The following is a 22,014-nucleotide window of genomic DNA, read 5'->3' on the forward strand; positions in this document are numbered from 1 at the left end:
TCTAACACTAGTCGTTACTCCCTCGTACATAGGTATCTCTCACAATCTTTACATATTCGCCAGGGACTCCTTTCTTATTGAGTACCCACCACAGAATCTCTCGAGGAACTCTATCATATGCTTTCTCAAGATAAATGAATACCATATGAGCGTTGGTCTCTTTCAAGACCACAAGATATTTTTCAAGACCACATTTGTGGTCTTTCAAGACCACAAGATACAAGACAATTTTTATTATGGTCACTATAATCTTTGCCAAAAACTTAGACTTGCCACAAAAGTATGGTTTCTGCAGTTAATCATCGAAAGAATGATCGAATGAAGACGAAACATCGGACGAAAGAAGTTCTCTTGGGTGTAAAATTTACACCAATGGTTTAACATAAGATGGAAAATAATTCCAGCTGATAGTCGCCCACCTCCGATGAGGAAAAAGCACATGAAGAAGAACAGATTTCCTAGAAGTTTTTGAATAAGACACTTAAATAAAATAATAATTTTCAAAACATTAAAACAATGTAATTAATATGGCAAACTTACTTGAGAATAAACTAACGGGACATTAACAGTATCATATCCTATCAAACCTCCCAGCCTTCTTCTTATATCAGACAGTTCCATTAAAAGCGTTTGTACTATATGGTCACTCCCTATTATGGACTCCTTCCTAGCTCTGTTAATGATGTTCGTAGCCCAAACAAGCGGCATCCAATATTTTGACATCGGCGTCCTACCGTCCATCAGCTCGAAAATTTTCTTTTCGCTTTCCATCATCAAACCTACAAAAGAATAATTAATGATTCATTATAAAATTATATATGTTATATGTATAACAAAACTGCAGGTACTGGTCAGATAAAAATCCGCATTCGAGACACATAGGGCTTTTCATCGATTGTCATTTGTTTCGAGCTTCTGTCATGTGTCACATAATATTAATATATCTACGTCGTACGTCTTTGGTTTGTATTATTGTACATACCAATAACGTATGTCGTAGATATATTGATATTATGTGACACATGACAGAAGCTCGAAACAAATGACTGTGAATGAAAAGCCCTATACGCAGTAGTGTTGCCCAAAATAGGTCTTGGTCTTGTTCTTGCGTTTTCGCAAGACCAAGACCAAGACCTACCGTGTAAGACTTGAGCAAGAACAAGACTAAGCCTGCGAGACTCTTGCGTCTTGCAGTTAGAACTGAGGGTCGTTTTAGGAAGTATATAAATTCGGCTATATTCTTAGATACTCTATGAGAAACAAAAAAAAGTTGTAAAAAAAATTTGAAAATTGGATTTATGCGCATTACGAACAATACCATAAACATACATAGCGAATCAAAATATCCATTAAAGAACACTTGACACATTTGACATGTACTCAGAGGTCATTATTATAATGTAAAAATAAAATATTTTGTACATTATTTCCCAGCAGCCGACTTCTTTGCTCTGTAATTAATTGTCCAGGTTTTGAGAATAGTCGTCTTCTAATCATAACATAACATTCCTGCTTTGCGACGCCTACAGTAACATCGAATATAGTATACAAACTTTTTAAAAATGTGTCACCTTAGCTAATAGAAAGTAATACTTAATAAATATATAAGTAATTAATTTTTTTCATTATTAGTTTTCTAGAACACCAAAAATCTTATCGGTATACATATTTTATAGTAAGGCTATTATGTATTGTTTATGCTAACTGTGCTATGAGGTCACTCGGCTAAACAAAATTTGCCGAAACAGCGCGGCTATTATTTAAAAGTATCATAAGATAATGATAGGAGACAAAAGTATGTACAGATAATGCTGGATATTGTGTAAACAAAATACCGAAATATTATTTTAGCGATATACACTTCTCCAAGAAATTAACGCACCACCTTAAAAACGGGTCATTTTTAATGTCTCAAATTTCCTAAACCTGTTTCCGATTTAAGTGGCTTTTTTTTAATATGTTGTCTTATTCTTTATAAATATTGCTGTAATAATATTGTTGCTATATAGACAGGTCAATTATTGTCATTGTATACCGGGTGTACCAATCAAACTGTGTTTTTTCTCACTCTGTGGAATATTCTAGCATTATTCAAGCATGCAATAGCATACTGAAATTAAAACCCAACTATAGCCTCATATTTTCTTAGCATTATGATTTTTTGTTCATTCACTTATATTGGATAATAAAAAAGTTAGGTACTTTTTTAACTACATAGCCATGTTTTTCATCAATACAGGATGTTTTTAAATAAGTATGGCAAACTTTAATGAGTAATTCTGCGCGAAAAGTAATGACTGTTTGCTTCATAAACGTTTACTTTTTTAATTGCTTCGTTTCTCAAATAGGGGGTGTTGACATTTTTCTTACAAACTGACGATTTATTTATTGCTCTAAAACCGGTTGAAGTATGCAACTGCAATTTTGTGGGTTTTAAGAGGTAGTTTTAACTTAACTTAGTTAGAACATAGGCAGGTATCACTTAGATCGTGGGTTCAAACCCCAGCCGGTGTCAGTTTTACTTTCAAAAACTATTCAAAACCCTTTACTATGGCTATGATACTCAAGCTTAAAATGTACCTCTCTGTTACGTTGTTCTAAGATATGCAATAGGCTAATGGGCAACTGCGAGACTTGCAAGACTCTTGCTGCAAGACCAAGACTGTCCAAGTCAAGGGCGGATCCAGGGAGGGGGCCATGGGGCCATGGCCCCCTCGAGAATTTAAAAACATATAAATGTAAATGTAAATATTTGCAGACTGAGCTAGACAAATAAAAATACTTTAATAAGGATAAGTTTTGAATGTCTTTATGGCACTTAAAAGTGTATGAAAAGTACCTTAAAACGCATCATTTTAACCCCAATTTTTAAAAATTTTCCCCATACTCCCGGTACCCCTTCCAAAAAAATCATGGACCCTCCCGAAAATCTGTCCTGGATCCGCCCTGGGTCCAAGTCTCGTCTTGGTCTTGCATTTGGGCCACACTAATACGCAGTATCGATAAAAGATCAATGCATGGGCAAGAATTTTTAATAATACTTACCATTATTGGATCTTATTTTTGATATAGAGCCATAACAGGTGAATAATACGGGTAGGGCATTTTTAGAATATTAGAGTTAATTTTAGAATAACCCAATCTCTTTCATGATGATATAAATCCTCATCTAGTCAATAGATCAATAATTTGTTATCAGCAAGATGGAGCATTATCTTCCAGGCGTTCGTGATTTTCTCGACAATACATTTCCAATCGTTGGATTGGCAGATCGAATGGCCAGCAAGATCCCCGAATTGGACACCTCTAGATTATTTTTTGGGGGACAATTTAAAAAGCAAAGTCTATGTAAATAGACAGACACAGACTATCCCAGGGCCCCCGCTAGGCTGACTGGCGCCCGCGTGCGGCACATATTTTAGCGCCCTTTAACCCTTAACTGGTCCGGCGTCGTCTGACAGACGATTCAATAAATTTGATTATTTTTTATTGGAAATTGGCACCGCCCACAGGCAAGTCGTTCTATCTAATCCTTAAACTATTGGAGCTTGACAAGTGGGTGTATTTGAGACAAGTTTCTCTCAGTTCCTAAAAAGTTATCGCAACAGTTAGGTTGAGAGTAGTTCCTCAGACGACGCCGGACCGTTTGTGTCACTTTTTTGTGTTCATACTTGGAGTTCAAGAAGAGCAAGAGGATGTTCTAATTTTAGAAAAAGCGCAAGATTTGCAGTTTATGTCCTTGTAGAAAGCGCAGGATGACAAAATACCTGTGCTTGAGTTGCAAAAAGCCTGTTTGTTTGGGATGTATAAAACCACTACCTATGTAAAAATTGCATTTAAAATAGGTAAAGTTTGACTGATGCTGGAAACAACCATTTTTGATCGATTTTTATTTTACCTAGTTTGTTTGAACTATTTATTTAGTGCAGTTTGAACATCTATCCTAGAAATAAATTTTTTTTCATGTTGTTTTTTATATTTTTTTTATTTACTTTACAAAACTATGTACTTTTTCACAAATATTTGTGCGGATTTCAGTTTTATTTTAATATTTTTTCTTAACAAAAATAATGCCCAAATCTAATACGTTCACTTTTATATAAACATATCAAGGTATGTTTGTAACATTTATTCTTAATAAAAAAATTATTTTCGAGTGTTGTTTTGCTTTCTTGAAAAGAGTAGTTTCCCAGACGACGCCAGACCAGTTACGCTACTGCTACACTACCGGACCAGTTAAGGGTTAAATCTACTATATAAAACTAATAAATATTTTTGAAAGATTTAAACGTAGAATGAAAGACTACATTATTACTGAGGCCGAAAGTCCCTGAAAACTTCTATAATGTTTATTTTAATAAGTAAGCGCCGGACTCCACTTGCGATTTGTAGTCGTGCGATTGTTTTGTCGCGAAAATTCAACACATTGTTTCAAATACAAGTCAATCCATTTGCGAGTAAATAATCGTGGATTGACTTGTATTTGAAACAATGTGTTCAATCTTCGAGACAAAACAATCGCGCGACTACAAAATCGCAAGTGGAGTCCGGCGCTTACAGGGGTGAAAATAAAAGAGAAAATTTAGTGTGATTTTTAACATGGGATCAGTCGCGCCGTTAGAAAAAATCTTACATTTTTTCGTTTTTGGTGATAGCTCAATGAAAATTTTTACAACATAACTTTCCACTCGTAAGTGCTTCGAGGAAGGGTGTAGTAATGCGTGGGTTTTTTTCTTTTTTTTTTTATCTTCTTCTTTTTCTGGAATTTATGGCTTTGGTGAGAATTAATTAGCTTTAATAAAAATTGTTAGAAATAATATTTCTCACATATCAAGTAAATAAAAATACTACAAAACTAAAAATTTGTTGTAAATTCGTATTTAAATTCGTTTTGTTAGATAAAATCTAACGCGCGACCGATTACGAGACAGAAAAGGGCTCGATTGTTCCCGGGTTAATCGCAAATATTTCATTCAAAAGAAACTTTTTATTTATTCTATGTCACTCTCGGCCCTCGGCAATAAGGTTATCTTTCATTCTGCGTTTGAATGCTTTAAAAATACTTATTAGTTTTCTCAGGATTCGAAAAAAATTAACACATTTAAAATACATTGAAAATTTCGACAGACGACATTTTGCGCCTTTCCACTTGAATTTTTTTGCTACATTAATGAAGAACCCTGCATATTAAATTAAAAATATACATTTAAGTAAATAAACAACAATATTTTGTCATTTCAAAGTTTTCAAACAAATTTTATATAGGGTGTCCACATTACTAGGAACCATATGGGAAACTGTTTTATTACTAATTTGACGAGAAAAAGTTATTCTTCATAAAAAGATCTGCATTGTCTAGAACTCAGGATACAACCATCAAATATCAAATTTTAGGAATCTTATACGAGGTATGTCAAAAAATATGAGTTTCGGTCAAGAGCAAAGTACGTTTAGTTTTCACAATATTGAAAAGTTATTATGAAAAGTTGTTCAGCATTAAATACAACAACAATACAAAACAACTTTTCATAATAATAATTTTCGATATTGTGAAATATAATAAGGTACTCTTGATCGAAATTCATATTTTTGATAGGTACTCGTATAAGATCGATACAATTTTATATTTGGTTGTACAGTAAGGTCTCTTTTTATGCGGATTTTTTTATGCGATTTTGAAGTTATGCGGTTTGTATTTCATCCAAAAATTTCTATTATTAATAACTAGTATAATAATTAATATTAACTATTCCCATCCAGATGTCATTAATCTGAGGGTTTGCAATTCGGGTATACCCTTGGTTCATGATGTAGCATGTAGCTATTACATCAATCTGAGTTTCGCATTGAAAGGTATAATATATATAAAGGTATAATATATATAATATATATAATCTGTAATTCTTTTGAAATTAAATTTAAATGTTTAAGTATTTAAGAGTTTAACGCTCGATTTCATAATCAGTTAAAGTGGACTTTAAATTTTAAGTTGGTACCTTTATCAATGCAATTCATATGGGTAAAAATGTCAACGTTAAAGTGAACTTTAGTTAATGTTCACTTTAAGTTGATTATGAAACCGGGCATAAATGTAACTGATTTCAAGTAGCAGTATAATAAACAGCACATTTTGATTTCTGGATTGAAACATTTAATTAAGTGTCATAAAGTTTTATGTTTCATTAGAAGAGTAAAGTAAAGTCTTTTTTTATGCGATTTTTTTATGCGCTTTTCTGTAGAACGTATCCACCGCATAAAACGAGATCTTACTGTATTTTAGTTTTTAGACTATGCAAACTATTTTATAAAGAATAATTTTTTTCCGTAAAGTTAATAATAAAAAAGTTTTCCATATGGGTCCAAGTTACGTAGGCACAATGTCTTAATTTTATTTTTTTCAAAATAAATTGTAAATTGTAGATTTTATTAGAGTAAACCCGATTATAGTTAAAATGAATTATTAATATTCTATATTCTCTGCAATGATTATGATACTTACCATTTTCACAATTATTATTTTAATTTCCACACCACATAAAATAACAACAAATAAAAAACATTGTCCTATATTTTTTACACTAAAACAAAAGTTTAAAATCAGGGCAGAATAAACCCAACGCATACTGCAATAATAGTCGTAATTATTAATTTCAATATAAAATAAAATTTTAAACCTTTCACTGCAGGAAACCACCCGTTCAACAGTAACAGTAAATAATGTTTGTGCCTAATAGACAAGAAGGGAAAAGGTATTATCAAATACATAATCATAATTATTCATAGAGTATTTGTTTACTTAAGGATAATTATCATAAATTCGAGTAAAAGATTCACTTTATAGGAGTAAAACTGCTTGATCCAGCAAGTTTTTTTGTACGAGTAAACTGCTAAGTTGCGTTTTATGGGTGTTAATGATTTATGTTTCTACTCGTCAAGGAGTGTGATTTGATGTTTACTTGACTATTTTGAGTGTGGCTTTTTAGTTTACAACATAAAATCGATTGGATGGTATACCAAGCGTAATGTAATTCAATCTACTTCAAAGAAAAAAATTAAGAAGGAACAACAAAATACATTTCTGACGGAGTTCAACATTTCAGGACGGGAGTAATTATTTTTTCCGTAATAACACAATATTTGATTTTTGAGATTTCTCTAGCTGTTCATGAAATAATTAAAATTGTATACAAAAAATTATTATCTCATTTAAAATAAATATTTCTTATTTACCAAACTTTCGGTTTGGCGCCCCTTTGGGGTTACGCCCGCGTGCGCCGCACGCGTTGCACGCCCGGTTACGGGGGCCCTGGACTATCCAATAACCGAAAGACATAATTACGGAAGAGTCTTAGATAAATTTTCATTCAGAATGGATTCTTGTTTCCTAAGACAAGGTGGTCATATTGAACACCACCTTTATTTTTTTTTCTTTAGGTGCTTTTTGTTTGTACAGCAATATAATTACAAAATAAAAGCGTTTTTCTTAATTTTTGCATATTATTGGCATGGACACGGTACGGAGAGCAGATAAAATATGACAAAGTTAGTTCCTATAATATAGGCTCACCATATCAATAAACGATGCGAAAATCGAATACATTAGGTTTGTTCCAACTCGATACAAAACCGTTCTGGAATCGTTACGCGCATGCGCAATAACGAATAATTATGCGCAGTAACACATTTTTCGATACTGCGCATACTCGTAACCGTTCAAGACCGGTTTTTGTGACGGGTTGGAATAAACCTTTAATATCTTAATGATTAATTTCTTCTCCGTTTTCTGTTTCTGACCCTTTGTTAAATAGTCGAATAATAAGTATGAACTCAGTTTCATATTTCTATTGTTTTTCAAAGAAAGGACATCGCACACATCTTATGGAAAATATAATGTCACTCAAATTCAATAAAATTTATACGAATAGATTCGTTTTAAATCAACGGTCAAATCTTATCATTGCGCCAACTCTATATTTTCAATAATAAGAGCAGAAATTTATATAAATAAATCTGAAATCAAATGGATACGTACATAAGTTAGAGAGAGAAAAAATATTTTAAAACACCCAAATTGTCGGTACTCCATAAATCAGAGGATTAGTTTCACTAATTCGCTTAGGCCCAGCGGGGGGTTTAAACTCTTTTGAATAGCACCCAGAGCAATAATGATGGTAACTGACACTTTTACTGACTCAAAAATGTGATTTCGATAAACTTTAATTGCAATTTGCGCCGTAATTAATCATAATTAAGAGTTGGCGCAATGATAAGATTTGACCGTTAATTTAAAACGAATCTATTCGTATAAATTTTATTGAATTTGAGTGACATTATATTTTCCATAAGATGTGTGCGATGTAAATTTTTTATTTTATCGATAATTATTTAACTAACGATTAACGACTATTTTATACATAATTTTACTAAGAAAATTAATAACTAACGTAACGAAGTGAGTACGTTCGTAATCATAAACAAAATAAATGATATAATTCCACGAGGCAATTGCAAAATCAATTATATTTGCACATATGAGCAAATAAAACAATCAACAAACTAATTATAGGACTACCTGAATAACAATAACAGGCCTGGATCCCGCGTACCAAAAAAAGTTTAGCAAGCTGAAAATTTGTTCATAGTTTAACGGTGTCTACAGGGCTATAAGGCTGGGCGCTCCCGCGTGCGGCATATATTTTAGCGCCCTTAAATCTACTATATCCACAATGTATTCATTTTTTTCGAATCCTGAGAAAACTAATATGTACTTAAGTATTTTTCAAAAATTTAAACGCCGAATGAAAGATTACGTTATTACCGAGAGCCAAAATTCCCTGAAAACTTCTATAATGTTTATTTTAATAAGTTACAGTAAGGGGTAAAAAAAGCAAAAAATTATTATGATTTTTAATTTTAAATATATGATTCAAAAAAACTTTTTGTTTATTTTAATGGACTTTCGGCCATTGGTAATAATGTAGGTAATCTTTCATTCTGCGTTTAAGTTTTTTAAAAATATTTATTAGTTTTCAAAGCATTCGAAAAAAAAATGAGTACATTTAAAAAACATTGGTCCGAAATTTTGGGCCTACGCTCTTAAATCTAGAAAGCGATAGCTAAATCTAAATTGAATTAAATGGGTATTTTTCTAGATTTGACTGCAGCAAATCCTTTTATATTATCTTCAAAGTCAATTTTATTGACGAGCTCTTGCTATATATTTTTGTAATTGACCTCTCATGTCTTTTATATTTAAATTTTGTAATAGTTCAACTACAAAATTAAATAACCCTTTCCCTGTAGTGTCAAATATTATCCGACAAGCTAAAAAACTTTTTTAGAATTATCGTTTAATACAACATAACTCAAAATTAGGCTTATTTGCTTTGTACCACTTGAATCTGAGGTACAGTCCATAATTATTGAATAAAATTTGGAACTATGCAGCACACCCTAAATATTATTTTTTACTTTAGAAAACATTAATACTGAAAAACGGATATTCGAAAATTATATTGTTTTTAAAAATACAATAATAGTAGACATTGTTTATTAACACCAAATATAAAATAAGATTTTAATTATTTTTTTCAGTAATAAAACAATATGTACTTAATTTTTTGAGATTTCTCTAGTAGTCAATGGAAAAATTAAAATTAAGATTGAATAAAAAAATTATCTCATTAAAAATAAATATTTCTTAACCAAACCTTCGGTTTGGCGCCCTTTCGGGGTTACGCCCGCGTGCGTCGCACGCGTTGCACGCCCGATCAGGGGGGCCCTGGGTGTCTAGTCGGATAAACTTTGATGTATGGGAACACTGGAACAGGGGAAGTTTTAATTGTGGAACGGGATTTTAATTGTGAAACGTGTCATCCTGACAAGTTTATGATTGTGAAAACTAGCAGGCTGTTTTTAAGTTTATTCAATAGCAAACCTTATATATTTTATAATATAAGAAAAAATGTTGGTCCGACAAACATGTTGGGCATTTTATTAAGTTCGACACGTAGAACATGTCAAATGACAGGAATTATGTCGGACAAAATACATGGGACGTTTTCGTAGTCTAACGTTCGAAACCTGTAACCTGTTCCACAATTAAGACTTCCCCTGTTCCAGTGTTCCCGTACATCAAATTTTGTCAGACTAGACACCTTTAAGCTATTAACAAAGTTTCAGCTTGCTATTAATAACCTTTTTTTGGTACGCGGTATCCAGGCCTAATTGATATAAATGTGCTATTGGCAAAAACTTTCCTCTCGCTGCCCGTTTATTATCCATAATTTTGTATTTATGGACGAGTCCAACTAAAAACTTAATTGAATGGTTTCATAATGCGGAACAATTGTCAATCAAAAAGATATAAATCATTATTATTTGATAGTCAATACTGATTGCTCTTTATTAAGAGTATGGCGATATTTTATGTTTCTGTTAAAATCAGTGTTCACCATTTTCAATTATAAAGATATAAATCTTTAATTGATACTTGGTAGGATTTTATTTGAATCTCTACTAAACGTTGAGGAAACTGTTAATTCGTTCCTTTTCTCTAAGATGAAGATGACATCAACTTGTTTTTGGACCAAGTAAATGTTAAAAAAGCGATATTGTTTTCTTTTTCATGGAAAATCTAATTTTTGACAGGGAAATGTTACAGGAATCCCGTGGTATTTTCCACAAACTGTAAGTGCCTCCTCAAACCTTCCAGTATTGCAAAGAGCAGAACTCAGAAAATCGTGGGTGAACTTCTATTTAATATATCCCGCCATTCTGGATTCTGAATTCTTACCGCATACCGTTCTGCTCTTAGTTTTTGCAGATGTATTAAAGACGCCACTTCTTAACAAAAGAGTCCACAAGTGTTTTTACACTTAAATGGACATTGAGTCAGAAATTCACATAGTAAAAATTAGTAAACAACTTTATGTATAAGCACGAAATTATTTAAAGATGCAATCATAGCATAATTATGTAATTAAAAATGAACTACCAGGGTGTGAAAACAATATACTCCTGGTTATTGGTTAATATTTAAATTATGTATCTATAATATACAGGGTGTTTCATAATTGTCCATATAGTAACTGGAGAAACCTTAGCACAAAATACGAAGATTTAACGTAAACACTTAAATAAAATAGGGTTCCTTACTGATTTACAGGGTGTTTTATCTAAAAATTTAAAAATTATTTTTGCTCAGCATTTTAAAACTATTCGACGTATTCTTTTCATACTTGACAGGAAGTATAGGTACTATACAAACTACTAAATTATGTTAAACAAACCTTTCTGTCGATTACCAGAGGCGTACGACCGGGGAAAGTGAATGGTTGACCCTTTCCAAATTCTATGCCACTGGCGGAATTGCTATTTTAGTTCAATTTTTGGATTCTTCAATACTTTCTATGAAAATAATATACTCTTCATTCGTAACGATAAAGTTACTAGTTTTCGAGATCTTTAAAGTTAAAAATGAAACGACACGGTTATTTTGATTAATATATTGTGTCGCTTCATTTTTAATTTTAAATATCTCGAAAACTAATCATTTTATCGTTACGAAGAGTATATTATTTACATAAAAAATATTGAAAAATAAAAAAATTACACTAAAATAGCAATTTCGTCAGTGGCGTAGAATTTGGGAAGGGTCAACCAATCACTATCCCCTGTCGTACGCCTCTGGTAGTAGCCAGAAACGTTTATTTATCTTAATTTAGTAGGGTGTACAGTACCTACACTTTCTGCCAAGTATGATAAGGATACGTCAAATAGTCTTAAAGTACTGGGTACAAATAATTTTTAACCCTCCGTTAGTCGCTATCGGTGTCACACACCGACGACAGAATTATTCATTCGGGATTTACAAAATAACTGGTTTTTTCTATCGCCACTTTCTGTACCTCTTCCTATCAACTAACCTCGTGTTAGTATACGTTCTTACCTACTTGGGTACAGTTGTGCGAGTTTTATAGCTATTTTCGGTGCGGTTATTACTTTATTCGCATAACTTGCAGTTCAGGTAAAGATTTAGCATCTTATTATTGCATTTTATCGGTAAGTTTTGGTCAAATCTTATTTATAGATGTCCTTTGAAGCCGAACAAAAACGTTTGTTGGAATTATGGGAAATGGTAGCTAGCGAATATTTTTATATTACAAATAATATGTATATTGTTATACTAGGGTTTTTCATTTTATATCTGTTGTTTTTCAATAAAACATTTTCAAAAATATTTTTCAGTCATTCCTATACACAATATAAAATATTTGTATGAATTTTATAGCAATAACTATTTTTTTTTAATTGTTGGTCTCTGACACCGTAGCGACTCTTGATGCTCCGTTTGTCCTAGCGACTAACGGAGGGTTAAATTTTAATCATATGAATCATATCATAAATTAATCAAAATAACTGTGCCGTTTCATATTTAACTTCAAATATCTCGAAAACTAATTACTTTATCGTTACCAATTAGGAGTATACTATTTTTCGTAGAAAGTATTGGAGAATCTAAAAATGGCACTAAAATAGTAATTCCTCCAGAGGCGTAGAATTTGAGAAGGGTCAACCATTCACTACCCCTGTCGTATACCTCTGGTAGTAGCTAGAAACGTTTGTTTATCATAATTTAGTAGGGTGTATAGTAGTCGCACTTTCTGCCAAGTATGAAAAGTATAAGTCGAATAGTTTTAAAATGCTGCGCAAAAATAGTTTTTAAATTTTTAGATAAAACACCCTGCAACTCAGTAAGGATTTATTTAAATGTTTTAGGTTAAATCTTCGTATTTTGTTCTAAGGTTTCTCCAGTTACTATATGGACAATTAATAATGAAACACCCTGTATACATATTATAGATACATACATATTATAGATAATAATTTAATAATTTAATGTGTATGTATTTAGAAATTTGCACAATATTTCCATTCATCTCCAGGACTCCAGGCCTGTCGTTTTCTGGCAACTTCCCTCCATCTTCTGACCCTTAGAACTGTAAGTTTCCTCCCACATCATCAATCCATCTTCTTCGTGATCGTCCTCTACTTCTTGTGCCCTCTGGTTTTGAAAATATTATTCTCTTCGCGTATTCATGATCTGACATCCTAGCCATGTGTCCAGCCCATCTAAGTCTCTCCACTTTATCGAATTTCACAATATCTGGATCGGTGTATAACTGATATAGTTCAAACTTGTATCTTCGACGCCATAGCCCATTTTCATTTACGACCCCAAAAATCTTTCTAACAATTTTTCTCTCAAAAATACCTAGAAGTCTTTCATCATTTTGAGATAAGGTCCACGTTTCAGCCCCATATTATCAAAGCCGGTCTTATTAAAGTCTTATATAACTTGAGCTTTCCTGCACGTTTTATATTTTTATTTTTTAAATGTTTCTGGAGACCAGTTCTGTTTGCTATTGCTATGCGTCTTTTTATTTTGTCGCTTGTCGTGTTTGTTGCGTTTACTAACGATCTAAGAATGTGAAGTCTTTGACTTACTCAAAGGTATGGTTGTTAATTTGAGTTCTCTGTTGGATATTTCGGGAGGTTTTAGAAACCAACATATATTTGGTTTTTTTCTCGTTTACCACAGGTCCTAATTCACTTGCCGCGTTCGCAAGCTTTGTAAAACACTGCACCATGTCTCTCATACTGCTGCCCACTATAACCATATCGTCAGCGAATGCGACAATTTGCGTCGATCTGTTATGGTAGGGGAGCCCAAGCGGAGATTTTTGCAGCAACTCGAGCGCGTCAGATTATCATATTTGGAGAAACCTGGTGCCCTGCAGATGTACCTCTATCTTATATCAGCTCTTAACACAGGGCAGTTCGTTAAGGGGGGGGGGGACCGAAAAAAAAAATCTATCCTTAGAAAAACTCGAAATCGTCAGATTAAGATAAGGTAAGTTAAGTACATGCAAAACAGTGTATATTTCAAAAAATCTGACGATTTGACTAAAAACTAAAAAATACGTGCTCAATATTTGTCAAAAATCTATCGATTGCTACCAAACACGACTGCTCACGGAGAGGGGGGGGGTTACTTTAAAATTTTAAATAGTAGCCCCCATTTTTTATTGCAGCTTCGGATTCCTTGCGTAAAAATAAGTAACTTTTATTTGAAACTTATTTTTTCGAATTATGGATAGATGGCGCTATAATCGGAAAAAACGATTGTTGGAAATGGAAAATTAAATTAAAAATGGAAAGCCCCCACTAAAATGCAAAATTTACTTAACTTTTTTTGGTTTTAGGTCTACTCTTCACAACCCAATAGGTCCCCAAAGCGCTCGAGTGACTGCACATTTAGCATACTTTCCTCCCCTACTATTAAAAATAGTTCCATTCATCCTAATATTTAATTTTCTGATTGACTTTTCCAAGGCAATAAAGAGGAGACACGCTAGCGCGCCCCCTGTATAAGACCATTATTAATGTCAAAGAACGTAGAGTTTTTTCTTCAATTCTATTATTTCCATTACAATATTTCTATTATATATAGCATTTTGTGCATTTAGATTATATTGACACATACAACGATAAAACTAAATTAAAATCTCTGTGCTTCCGTGATAGCGTATAACCGGCGCATATTTACATAATATATAATTAAATAAATTGCATGTACCACATTTATCTCTAGTTGAACAGAAGAAAGAGTCATGTTCAATTACTCACTCAATTACCATTAAGACAATGAAGTTGTAGAATACATCTGATATTTTATTATATGCGTCACAGATGCTTGACTGCAACACAGCTTTCTACGCACATTTTATTATCAAAGTAGGAATAATAGCCATACAGATCTATAAATTAGCGTAATCTGTTTTACTGCTCGGTGAAAGGGTAAAATGAGTTTTGCTTATAGATAATCATTAACGATCACCAATGCAATAGATCGTCCGGAATAAATGTGACACACCTAAAAAAATGCATAATTGCAGTTATCTTGTTAAATCGACTCCAAATATCCTATACTTTTGCTAAGAAAATTGTCACATAGAAGCCGATGGAAATTGAATAAACTGTTTAGCAACAATTGAAATGTTAGTTCAATATTTACGGTCGCTATAATAACCACAATAATAATTATGATGCATAAGAATAACTGTGATTTTTGTACGAAAAGACACTGTACCTATCTAATGTACTTTATAGAATTGAAAATGGACTTTTTAAGCGGCCTCAGAAATATTTTAAAATTATAAACAATTTTTTGGCTTATAAACAAATAGAATAGCTCGGGAAATATTAAATTAAATTAAATCGTGAAAACGGTATTGGAAAAAAAGCGGCAGGGCGCTTCTTTTAAAAGAAAAAACGTTTAATTATGATGAGTGGTTCCTGAGATACAACCGGTCAAAGTTAACCGGCATTTACGGCAAAGATATAAACAGTAGGATCATAATTTTTGAACCATCACCTTTTTATTTAGGTCCTCTTTATCCACGCCAATCTTTATTTCTTTAAAATGCTCATAACATAACATATATTATTATAATAAAAACTATCGATATTACCAGTGAAAATTGCCAAAAATAGCAAAATTCCAATCAAAAATTAGGTTAGAGAAAATGTAATCTCAAAGTTCAAAATCGGTATACGTTAAAAAAATGCATTTTCTCGGCTTCCCATGGAGCAATTTTCTTCATTATTTTTTTGTTCCCAAGTAACTCGAGGAGAGTCATCTAACTAACGCATTATTAAATCTCAAAGTTGCTTTTGTTTTGTTATAATAAATAAATTTATTTATTATAACAAAAATTTTTAATTTGTTTAAATAAAGATTGTTTAAATAATTATACAGCTTTCAAATAAGAATATTTGTGTTTTTAACGTTAAAAGGTACACTTGTAGTAAGTTTATCTAAAAAAAGTCAACAACTGGAAAAAATATGTAGTTTTCTTTTCTTATAAATAAATTAATCTATTATAACAAAACAAAAACAAGTTTGACATTTAATAATGCGTTAATTAGATGGCTCTACTCGAGTTACTTGGAAACAAAAAAAGAATGAAGATTGAATTGCTCCATGGGAAGCCGAGAAAATGCATTTTTTTAACGTATACCGATTTTGAACTTTGAGATTACATTCTCTCTAACCTAATTTTTGATTGGAATTTTGCTATTTTTGGCAATTTTCACTTGTAATATCGATAGTTTTTATTATAATAATATATGCTATGAGTATTTTAAAGATATGAAAATTGGTGAGGAGAAAGAGGACAAAAATAAAAAGGTGATGGTTCGAAAATTATGACCCTATTGTTTATATCTTTGCCGTAAATGCCGGTCAACTTTGACCGGTTGTATCTCAGGAACTACTCATCACAATTAAACGTTTTTTGTTTTAAAAGAAGCGTTCTGCCGCTTTTTTCCAATACCGTTTTCGTGATTTAATTTAATTTAATATTTCCCGAGATATTTCATTTGATTATAAGCCAAAAAATTGTTTATAATTTTAAAATATTCCTGAGGCTGCTTAAATAGTCCAATTTCAATTGTGTAAGTGTAAAGTACATTAGATAAGTACAGTGTTATTTCATACAAAAATCATAGTTATTCTTATGTATCATAAAAATTGTGGTTATTATAGCGACCGTAAAGTTTTAATTGACAATTCAATTGTTGCTAAACTGTTCATTGAATTTCCATAGGCTTCTGAAATTATAATCTATACAAAAAGAGCTTTTATATTAGCAAGTTATTTAATTATTGATAAACAATAATTACTTATCTAAAATTTTAGTTGAAAATTAAAGATTTTGTTGGAAAAACCCGCATTTTCCGGGGAAAATTTTCATCGAAGTAAATCGGGAAAAACACGTTTCTATGCAGAATTTAATTACGTTGAATTTTTATTTGGGTGTTTTTGGTGTAAATTAAAATCTTTGGAGTTATAGAGCAAAAATTGAAAAAAAAAACACGATTTTCGGGCGCCATTTTGTTTATAAAAAAAGTAGCACACTATCTGCGGACTTTGCATACCTATATTATTAATATATTATACAATCATAAGATTCGATTCCAGCAATAAAATTGCTGGTAAATAACTTTTCTTGTATTTTGCTAATTAGCCCAGATTAACAGGATCGCAGCCAATAGGGACAGCAACATATAATGATGTTTTCTGGTAATATTTCTATATCAATATTTAGAGTGTCACCATGCCGTCTCAAGGACTCAAGGAATGAGGAGGAGGAGTACATTTGCTAATTTTTTGTTGTTTTGTAGTACATTTCTGTAATTGATAGTGAATGAATTACTGCTTTTGCTTCGATGTGATGGTCAAATATAATTATAAATGTAAATAACTCTTTGCCACACTATAATCAATTACTTAGCAATCAAAGAATATTCTCAGATTACGTATTATTTTAATGTAGGTAAGATCTCTTTATTTATTATTTAACTGCTTAGCTACCAGTTTATAGTGCGGCAGATTCGTGCAAATATTATTAAGAATTGCACATTTAATGATACAAGCATATAATTTGGTCCACATATACTGCACATATAGAGGTTCAAATTTAGATATGAGGCCATCTCAGATTTTGCCTTTTACAAAAATGGCGGTCATTCAAAATGGGCGACTATACATATGTGACTAATAGCACGATATCTTTTGAATGGAAAGTCCGATTTTAACCAAATTTGGTATATAGGTTCTTTTTGTGATTCACAAGATCGTTGTCGTGAACTGGAAGAATCGGTTTACTAGAAGTTGTGTTTTCCTGGTTTTTTATGTAAAACTATTTTATATTATGTAAATAATTTATTTCCAATTTTTTCACCCTGTATATAGTATAAAGAGCGTAAGAGTATGTTTTAGGAAATATTTTGAACTTTTTAGTTATGTGAATTACCATTTAATAAATGCATAATGTATCTGCACATGTACCTATGTGTGGCAGATGCGTGCAAATATTATAAGAATTATTGTGAATTTAATAGTAGAAGCATATAATTTGGACCACATATACTACACATACAAAAGTTTAAATTTAGATATGAGACCATCTCAGATTTTGCCTTTTACAAAAATGGCGAGCATTCAAAATGGTGGCTATACATATGTGACTAATAGCACGATAACTTTTGAACGAAAAGTCCGATTTCAGCCAAATTTGGCATCCAGGTTCTTTTTTTTTATGGATAAGATTGAAGTCCTGAACCGGAAGAATCGGTTTACCAGAAGTTGTGTTTTTACTATTTCTTATGTAAAAATATGTTGTTTTTTTTTTCAATTTTTTCACCCTGTATATATTAATTTTTCAAAAAGGTAATACCGCCATTGAGAAGAGTGTAAAAATATTTTTTAGGAAAGATTTTGAAATTTTTAATTATGTTAATTTCCATTTAATAAATGCATAACGTATCTTCACATGTACCTATTACCTATGTGCAGCAGATTCATTTTGAATGCCCGCCATTTTTGTAAAAAAAAAAACAAAATCTGAGATGGCCTCATATCTAAATTTGAATCTTTGTGTGTGTAGTGTGTGTGGTCCAAATTATATGATTTTATCATTAAATGCACAATAATTCTTATATTATTTGCACGAATCGGCTGCACATGGGTGAATAGGTACATGTGAAAATACGTTATGCATTTATTAATTGGTAATTAACATAACTAAAGAGTTCAACATATTTCCTAAAAAATATTTTTACGCCCTTTTTAACGTCGGTATTAACTTTTTGGAAAAATTAATATATACAGGGTGAAAGAATTGGTAAAAAAACAACATGCTTTTACATAAAAATCGGTAAAAAACAACTTCTGGTAAATCGATTCTTCCGGTTCAAGACCTTGGTCTTACACATCAAAAGAAGAACATATATACCAAATTTTGGTAAAATCGGAAATTTCGTTCAAAAGTTATCGTGCTATTAGTCACATATATATAGTCGCCATTTTGAATGCTCGCCATTTTTGTAAAAGGTAGAATCTGAAATGGCCTTATATCTTAATTTGAACCTTAATGTGCTTAGTACATGTGGTCCAAATTATATGCTTCTACCATTAAATGCACAATATTTCTTATAATATTTGTACGAATCTGCCACACATAGGTACATGTGAAGATACGTTATGCATTTATTAAATGGTAATTAACATAACTAAAAAGATCAAAATATTTTCTACAAAATATTTTTACGCTCTTTTCAATTGCGGTATTACCTTTTTGAAAAAATAATATATACAGAGGGAAAAAATTGAAAAAAAAACATATTTTTACATAAACAACCGTAGGTAAAAACACAACTTCTGGTAAACCGATTCTTCTGGTTCACCACATCCATCTTATAAATCAAAAAGAGAACCTATATACCAAATTTGGTTGAAATCGGGCTTTTCGTTCAAAAGTTATGATACTATTAAACACATATGTATAGCCGCCATTTTGAATGCCCGCCATTTTTGTAAAAGGCAAAATCTGAAATGGCCTCATATCTAAATTTAAACCTTTATATGTGTAGTATATGTGGTCCAAATTATATGCTTGTATCATTAAATGTGCAATTGTTTCACATATCGGCCGCACTATTTAACGAGAAAACAATATGTAAATTACAATACGATTTATATTTTAATGAAAATAATTGCCGACGAGCAGAGCAGGATGCATTCATTTTGATTGTAAATACGGTTGATTTCCGTTGGGGAAAATCTATCATTATTACCGTCATTATCTAAGTTGGTGTAAATCCGGTTGAATTGGTCTCTTTCAAGCCTCAGTACGCGCGCGTTCGATAGTTGACGAATCACGTTGCAAAAAATTGCAAAAAACGCTAATGTTTCAGATGAAATCCCGCGTATGTGCTGGTGGAACTAATGCTTTTCAATTATAACATAGTTTCAATCGCCGAAAATATAAATGGGTTCGTGTTAATAAAGGCTTACACACCATTTCATGTACATGAACACGGCTACAATAACTACATTTTAATTCGAACCATTCCCACACAAACAATTAATAATAAAATATACATTAAATTTGAGTGAAACTATGTATTATCTCGATCTTCTTTTAAAATCATGATTTTTGTATAATCTTTTTTTACTTGTATAATCTAAGTACGATGTTGGGGGCCCCGGGGCAAATGTGATTTGGGGGCCCCCTACCGGAGGGCCGTGGAGGCATACCCCCCCAGTGGAGGGGGTCCGGAAAGTGTTTGATATTTAACCTTTTGAAAACGCATTTTAATGCAAATGCATTCCATGACCGAAGTCTCTTTATGGTCAGAAAATAACCAGCAAGGAAGACAATAAACACTATCATTTATTTTAGAGTAGCACAACCAATTTCTTTTTAGCTTCATTCCACCCTTAGTGGTTAAGGTGTAAACGTGGTTTGAGAAACATCTACCTGTTGATCTTTATCTCTTGGAAAAGGTCCATCATGCTGAAAAGGTCCTGCCTGGATAAGTTTTTGCTTCAGGTCACTTCCATGCACAGTACTTGGGAAAACATCGCACAAGCTTACTTCTTTATCTGTAGAGGTTGGTTCTTAAACCGGAATGGTATCTACACTACGACCAGACTCTTTAGTAATTGATTCTGCTTGCAGGTCAAGCAGATTTTGATCATTTTCTTCAAAGTTATGACAAATTTCTACTTCATGGTTTACAGATTCCGCTAATTCATTCTTCAATTCTTTATATCTCCTATAGGAAAGTCAGATCATGAAGTTATAACGGCTCACATACAATTCAATCAAATACTACCCCACAAAAATAATATTGTAACATACACCATAACCGATTTTTCTGAAGTCAACGCTGAATTCTCTCAAATCAACTGGAATTTGTTTTTTGCTGACTTAAACGACCCTTCATCAATGTGGACTGTATTTCTCGATACCGTCCACAATATAATTTCTAAAAATACTACCATCCGTAAGACTTATAAAAACAATCTTAAACCGTGGATTAATCAAACGGCAACAGAAAAAATTAATCACAAACGACATCTCTGGCGGAAATTTAAACAGACCGGGCTTTACAGCGATTTTCAAAACCACCGCAGATTTTCAAATAACTTACAAACATTTCTAAAAACTTAAGACGTAATTTTGAAACAAGTGTTATTGAAAGCGGTAACATTAAAAAAGTTTACAAATACATAAGATCCTCATTGACATCTAAAGTGTCCATACCTTTACTACGAAAACCTACTCAGACTTTATGCTCTTCTGACACAGATTCTTCCGAAACTCTCTCCTTAGCATTTTCACAGGTTTTTACTAAAGAATCGAATGATGGCAATCTACCTCCTATTAGGGGTAACCGTGTCGGCGCATCCTTAGAGCAAGTCGAATTTTCAGTGGATCATGTCAAACAACATTTAATGAAACTTCGCACAGTCGCTTCACCTGGTTTAGATGGTTTAACACCAAAAATGTTAAAAAGATGCGCAGACACGCTTGCAATACCTTTAACGTTAATTATGCAGACTTCTTTTATCCAGAATTCCTTACCCCCTAGTTGGAAATTAGCATCCGTCACCCCTATTTTTAAAAAAGGCAACAAACTCGATCCCAACAATTATCGTCCGATTAGCTTGCTGTCAGTAGTTGGTAATGTCATGGAAGCCATTATTTCCGAGGAGATGACTAAATTCCTTCTCCAGCGTACCTTAGATGGTTCAAGCGTTGTTCAGGAATTTTTATACCTTTTTTTTTTTAAGAAAAAAGGAACAAAAAAATCTCTCCTTTAGTATCGTCTATAAATATTGTGCTATCGTGTATTACTCGCAGGAAGATCTTCAAAACGTGATATCAGGCTTATGGTCTGATAATCACAGCATGTCTTTCCACGACATTTCTTTGGCATTATGACAAATGTCAACTGAAACCAATCAGTTGGCAATATCTCAGTGTCATAAATTCTGTTAAAGATACCACACAGTGCTTTAATCCCATTTCCCCCAAAATCGTTAGTAGTTCAACACTCACTTTATCAGGATAAAGTGTATTTTAATTTTTTGCGTTT

The 22,014-nt window shown here is 32.2% G+C and overlaps 1 protein-coding gene across 3 annotated transcripts in view; it reads right to left on the reverse strand.

Annotated features, from left to right (window-relative positions):
- LOC114329818 (bestrophin-2) overlaps positions 1–22,014 on the reverse strand; it is a 219,901-nt gene that overhangs the window by 31,760 nt on the left and 166,127 nt on the right. For all 3 annotated transcript variants that reach the window (XM_028279055.2, XM_028279056.2, XM_028279057.2), the window contains exon 5: positions 541–779. In XM_028279055.2, coding sequence (XP_028134856.1) covers positions 541–779 — 239 coding nt within the window. The remainder of the gene's footprint in view (positions 1–540; positions 780–22,014) is intronic.

The sequence above is a fragment of the Diabrotica virgifera genome, chromosome 3 (genome assembly GCF_917563875.1).
Source record: "Diabrotica virgifera virgifera chromosome 3, PGI_DIABVI_V3a".
Classification (NCBI taxonomy): Eukaryota; Metazoa; Arthropoda; class Insecta; order Coleoptera; family Chrysomelidae; genus Diabrotica; species Diabrotica virgifera.